At 37.5% G+C, this 7131-nt stretch overlaps 1 protein-coding gene across 2 annotated transcripts in view; it reads left to right on the top strand.

Moving 5' to 3' along the window:
- The window catches only part of LOC106873941 (homeobox protein OTX2-like), a 170970-nt gene that overhangs the window by 159605 nt on the left and 4234 nt on the right, over positions 1–7131 (top strand). For both annotated transcript variants that reach the window (XM_052973466.1, NM_001323788.1), the window contains 1 exon segment: positions 1942–2096. In XM_052973466.1, coding sequence (XP_052829426.1) covers positions 1942–2096 — 155 coding nt within the window.

Genomic DNA, 7131 nt, shown 5'->3' on the forward strand with positions numbered 1-7131 from the left:
TATTATTATCATTATTATTATCATTATTATTAGTATTAGTATTAGTATTATTATTATTATTATTATTATTATTATTATTATTATTATTATCTGTCTATCTATCTATCTATCTATCTATCTATCTATCTATCTATCTATCTATCTATCTATCTATCTATCTGTCTACCTTTCTATCTACTCTGATGCGTCCGTAATCACATATGTATTAAATCACGATTGTGCGATCATTCATGAATTCATATATATGCGTTGCTGTGTATCTTAATGCATGTCGGTGTGTGCAGTTACGTGTGCCTACGTAATATGTAAACAATGAAAGAAAGCAAAAAAAATTCTGGAAACTAAATATAATAATTATTCGTTCGACGCTAAGCAATGATTAAAAAATTGGTAGCGTTCTTGAAATTTTGAAAGTCAGCTCTTTGCCAGAAAATCAAACAGAAAAAAAAAATGTAGGTTAAAAAAAAGGTGCATAAGTGGGTATGTGTTCTGTATCAAAACTAGCTAAAAATAGTGAGGGATGAATTACCAGAAGTGAAAAAACGAAGCTAGATTTCAAGCATTTAAGAGCGTCATAACTATGTATAAAATACGCGGGAGTGTGCATAATTTTATCTTTGTGAAAATAATAAATACATACATTCATTCATTCATTCATTCATTCATTCATTCATTCGCTGCTTTCTTCCAAGGAATCTAATGCTCTTAACCTAGTTCTTTCCTGGGGCTGGCCAGATTGGAGCAACCTCGAGTATAACCAGCCGAAATTTCAGAGATAATCTGGAACTCGACCGACGAAAGAAAACTCCGAATGACCTGTATCGTCTATCTGGATGTTCTGCGTTCTTGTCCCATTTTGTATATATATATATATATATATATATATATATAGATAGATAGACAGACAGATAGATAGATAGATAGATAGATAGATAGATAGATAGATAGATAGATAGATGTGTGCCTAACAAACTTTCTTTATGTATGCAGGTGTGTGTTAAGTATTTTTACATGAGTGGGGTGCAATGATGCTACGCTCGGTTGAGATGTGTATCATGTGTGTCTGTAAATGCTTGTGTATATCTTTTTATGTGTGTATAGGTATGTATGTCTACCCATTCATACATATACTTAGGCTAAAGATCAATCTGTATTAAAGTGTTGTTATTACGCAACAATTAAAGAATGAGATGTCTTCGAGGTATATTTCTTTCTTATATACAAATCATTTATATTGATGGAAAGAAAGTTGTGCTATTGTTAGCACTAAGTCCTTCTTGGTCAATTAGATATTTGTATAGAACCATTACAATCCTGATCATTATGTATTTCCCCTCGGGGAACGCGCACCTAAAATCATGTGCAGTCTAACTTAGGGCTATAGGGTATGACACACACACACACACAAACACACACACACACACACACACACACACACACACACACACACACACACACACACACACACACACATGTGCCTGCCTTTTATAGCCAGGTTACAAGTTTTCATATTCACGCAATTTTTAAAAGCTCATTTTTTGATGACATTAATTTTATTGGAGATATTATATTAAGGAAATTAATAAGTAAATATTTAAATGTCATATCATGTCTCAAGCACTCTTGAGTACTCTTTAATAATGATTTCAATTTTTGGTACAAGGTCAACCGTTTTATGGAAAGATAAGTCGATTACATCGTCCCCTCTCTTGGCAGAATTTGAACTTAGAACGTAATGACGGTCAAAATGCCGCTGAGCATTTTCCCAGTGAGCTAACGATTCTAACAGCTCTCAGAATTTATAAGACTCTTAAACATTAAAATGCACTCATAGAAAACACTTTCAAATGCATATTTATTTGTGTAAGGTAGTGTAATTTTCTGAGTTTTGCAAACTGAAACATTGAAATAAGGCAATTGACATTTTTTTTCTTTTTCCAGCCGCCAATCCCCGCAAACAGAGAAGAGAGAGAACAACGTTCTCAAGAGCTCAACTTGACGTACTGGAAGCTTTATTCCAGAAAACTCGCTACCCAGATATATTCATGCGTGAGGAGGTAGCGCTAAAGATCAACCTTCCAGAGTCGAGAGTTCAGGTAAAATTTTATGCGATATGTGTTTATCTAATTTTATTCTTGTTCAAAAATATATATATTTCAAACTTTCTTACTCTCTTATTTGTTTCAGTCTGTGGCCATATAGGAGCACAACACTGAATAATTTTAGTCGATTCTACTGATTTACTCAGTATCTATTTTTAAGTCGGGTACTTGTCTAGGAGATGTCTGCTTTTTGCACTGTCACATTACAGTGTGTATATGTGTGTTTGTGTGTATGCGTCTGTGTACGCACACATAATTATATCATTATATGTAATTTATATATGACGAGCTTCTTTCGGTTTCCGTTTACCAACATGTGTCTCTTTTGGTAGCATAACAAAATCCATTCTATCAGTGAGGGGGGCCGGTGCATATTGATGCCGTCGAGAGGTAGGCCCCGAAACGGCGTGCATTCTCTCCTGATGACCCCATACACTTGCTGGCTTCCGGTATGCGGAGTTCTTGACTGGTAGCACTTGCATGTGCGAGTTGTTTGCAAGATAGATTTATATTTCTAGTCTGATGATAACGTCTTCACTTTCTCCCACAAGCTCTTCCTCCTTTGAGTAAGCACTTAATATGAGATACAAGTCTCAAATGAATTGTGAAAGTGAAATTCTTTTAGTATATTTGATAGGTGTTCTTATTTTTCATTCATACGAATGTATATTCAAATCGAACTTAGAACTCAAGCAAAACTGTCATGTTTGCTAATTCCAGTTCTAACAATTATATAATTTACAATACACTTGCGATGGGGGCTACTGAAAGACCCTAACTAGTCTGGAATTATGCAAGTAGAGTAAGGGGACAAACTGATCATATTGCCTAAGAATTGCAAACTGAACGAAAAATGCGAAGGTACATGTCTTGGCTTTATGCGATAATAAACAATAGAGACATCAAATAAACATAGAAGTATAATAAAATAAATGAACTTTTAAGAAATACCTGAACCTCGTTATGCACACTTTCAGTTGTCTGCTGGATGTATATGTGGTCTGATCAATAAGTATCTGGACTGTTGCCATAGTAACGAAGCTAAAGCACGGAGAGTGAAGCCGCTTGGTATAGATTGACCTTGGTACAGATCTGCTGTGCATGTGCACTTAGGTTTAGCGTTCTAGCTCACTTCTGCAGTTTACAGCAGCGCTTGGAAGGTACGTGTGTAGCGTGTGATCGTCGCATTGATCATGACAGAAAGTTGAGCAGAAAGTCTGCATCGAATTTTGCCAAAAGCTTGGCAATACCTGCTCAGAGGCCTACGCAAAGTTTTCAAAAAGTTTTCATCGTTCTCGACACAATGAAGGATATATCGTGCAACTGAAATCCGAGTGTCTTTTTGGTCATCTGAAAGCAGTTTGGCACGAACTTGACAGACGAAATCTTTAGTGATAATGGACTGAATTGAACCGTAACTAATCTGCACATCCTCTTATAACTCACGGATGGTGATTCGACGAGTTTCCCCTCACGGTTGCACGCACATCTGCGATGTTTTTCCCAGTTTTGCTGGATGCGGGTCTCCCAAAATTTTCGTCATTATCGAGATTTTCTCGGCCATCTTGGAAACATTTGAACCACCCGTATTCTTGTGTGCGGTTCATACACTTCTCTCCATACACTTTCTGCAACTTTGCATAGGCCTCTCAGTAGGTATCGCCATGACAACTTTCTTTGTCATGGTCAATGCAACGATCACACGTTCTTTCCAAGCACTGCTGTAAACAGCGGAAGTGGGCTAGACCGTTAAAGCTTAGTGCATATGCACAACAGAGTCTAAGGTCACTCTGTGCCAAGAAGCTTTACCCTGCATACTTTAGCTTCGTTTCTATAGCTAATTATATCTAACACATTTCAGACAGATATTTTTTACATGATTACTTCAGTGTTTTGTGCATCCTATAGAATATAATTTGTTAAATTGGTTGATTGGCTGAGCTATATAATTTCTCATCAAACTAGTTATAATCTAGTGAAAAGATTGTAGTGATCTCTTTGTAATAAACGATCTTACATCTGATAGAATTGTAATCCATGCATACGATTTACTTGTGTGTTGTTTACAGCTAGTTCAGCTATGATTAAAAAGACCTGTGGTCGAAGTCGTTCTCGTCATCACCATCAGACATTTGTAGACGCGTATGACCATATTATCCAGCAAAGGATTTCTTTTATAAAGATACATCGCTATTTGAGAAAGATTTGACGACTTCTATCGAGAATGTTTAGGCATTAGAACTTATAGAGTATTATCATTATTTTAAGTTTCGAATTCATATTTTATAGTTACATAAGTACACCGTGATTACAAATAACATCTTAAACAGAACTCTGCAGTTACCCTCAGGTTATCTGATTTACTTAACTACACGTAAATACCAACTACGTTTGACATTGAAAATGACACTGTAGAAATCTTTTGAGACTGAAATGCACATCGACTGGGATATTACTGAATAAATACAAAATATATTAAAGATGTCATTGTTTCTTAGCTTTTCGAATTTATTCTAAATTTTATGATAATAGTGATAGTGAATAAACTCTAAGAGACAACTATGGTTGTCCCGTAAATTGAAAGAAGTGAATAGTGAACAAATAAGATTAACACGGAGATGTTTACCTTCATCATGAGACAATATTTACGAGCAGAGTTGTTCACGGACAACTTAAAACAAACAGATAGCTTACATGCTGGGTGGGAAAGCATTTTTTCTACATGGCTAAATTTATAAAGCGGAAAGGGAACTACCATAGCTATCTAAGACACTGATGCCATTAGATTGTTTACAACGATGTCGTAGAATCAGATTGTTAAAGAGTTGAAGCGGTTTTAATATGCTAACGTTTTTTAACCAAATATATTTTCATAAAGTTTATAGAAAAATTCTTCACACATAGCTGAAATGATACTGACTGGTGAGAAAATATTCTTAAAAAATTAACGAGTCACTTAAAACCATACCTTACATCTAACTTTTTCTTCTCTTTATCTCAAACTGTTGGATTATTTCTGATATATAAGGAACGTGGTTAAATTTATATTCTGCTATTCTCACCCTCTCTTTCTCTCTGTTTCTGTTTGCCCTAACTTGATAGAATCTCTTATGCATGCCATAAACTTCTAAGATTCCTAGAATTGGACGGACTGTGACACACTCAAATCTATGCAAACACACCTATACACACTTGTATATTCATATAAATACACTAATGTCGAAATATATCTTTCTCTCTGTATATGTATATGTACACACACACACACAAACGAATATACAAACTCGCACGCACACACACCTGCTAGCTGTCGTGCATGAATAAACTATTCGCTTCGTTGGTTATCTTAAACAGTTATTTTTAAAATTATCTCTTCTGTTCTTGTCGGAGGTGTTACCTAGCCTAAACAAACAATAGGTAAATTTCTGGAATGTAAAAGCACAGATTAACAGACAACAAATGTGCGCACGCACATGTTCTCTCTCTTTCTTTCTCTCTCTTTCTCTCTCTCTCTCTCTCTCTCTCTCTCTCATACACACACACACACACAGAGTCATTATTTCTTTGGCAGATAAACGCGCAAGTCAATAATGTCGTTCGCCATTTTGTTTCATACTCACTCTCTTTATTATCACCTCACACATTGAATGAAGCACATATATATGTTTATACATCTGTGTGTGTGTGTGCGCGCACACACACACACAGATTTGTTTTAGACATGCTTGCACACGTCCAACACAAGAATCTACGGTTATGTACAAGTAAAACATCTCTAGTTTGCTTGTTTCCAGGTGTATATTAATGTGTGTGTGTGTGTGGGGGGGGGGTTGTGTGTATGTGTTTATCTATATATATAAGTATGTCCGTCATTGTCGATGATGGCATGGGAGAAGAGGCACAGTGTGTCTGGTTGTGGCTGTTGAGTCTGACGCGTATTCAGAATGCTCAGCCGCAGGTCGGGCACTTGGTGGGCTGCTGGTGCTGAATATGGGGAGGGAGTTGGTTCTTGAGTGGTACTGTTCGCATTTTCTTTATGCCTCTGCAATCCTGCTCTCCTCGTAGGAAGTGGTGCTTGTTTTGTTCCAACAGGGCCAGGTAAGGGATTTTGTGCTGGCATTTGCCAAGCATCGGGGTTGATCTCAAAGCTCGTCAGTGAGGCTTTGAGCGTAGTTTTTTTGTGTTCATCTTGCCTCCTGCCAGTTCACTGCGAAACAATCTCTTGGGGAGTCGCGAGTCAGGCATTCGAGCAAAGTGGTCTGCCCACCTGACTTGCATTCTCATCAGCAGTATGTCTTTGGCAGATTAGCTCTCTCTCTCTCTTCCTCTCTCTCTCTCTTCCTCTCTCTCTCTCTTCCTCTCTCTCTCTCTTCCTCTCTCTCTCTCTTCCTCTCTCTCTCTCTCTTCCTCTCTCTCTCTCTTCCTCTCTCTCTCTTCTTCTCTCTCTCTTCCTCTCTCTCTCTTCCTCTCTCTCTCTTCCTCTCTCTCTCTTCCTCTCTCTCTCTCTTCCTCTCTTTCTCTCTTCCTCTCTCTTCTCTCTTCCTCTTTCTCTCTTCCTCTCTCTCTCTTTTCCTCTCTGTTCTCTCTTCCTCTCTCTCCGTCTTCCTCTCTCTCTTTTTCTCTTCCTCTCTCTTGCTGTATGAGAGCAGTGAAACACAAAGGACACTGCGGCCATGTACAGCATCCTCACTTCTCTCTGGTCGTCTTCACTTACCATTAGAAGCACAGCGAATGAATGAGAGTGATAGCGTTGTGCAAGTTTCCCTCACTTTAATCCTCGTCACACGCAACCGAAGACATCGCCATGATTGATCGCTAGCCACTAAACCTTTTTTAAAAATTTTCCCTCTCTTTCTTTATTTTCTCTCTCTGTTTATTTCTGTGTTCCTTTCTGTCGAAGAGCGTAGGCTCGAAACGTAAAAGACTTTCTCACTTACCGAGCGTTAAACTAATACATCTGTTTGTTGTTTATACACCTGTCTTCGTCTTTTGTTTTGTTTGTCTTTTTTGTACATTCCGACTGTATACA

This window comes from Octopus bimaculoides, chromosome 16 (assembly GCF_001194135.2).
Source record: "Octopus bimaculoides isolate UCB-OBI-ISO-001 chromosome 16, ASM119413v2, whole genome shotgun sequence".
Classification (NCBI taxonomy): domain Eukaryota; kingdom Metazoa; phylum Mollusca; class Cephalopoda; order Octopoda; family Octopodidae; genus Octopus; species Octopus bimaculoides.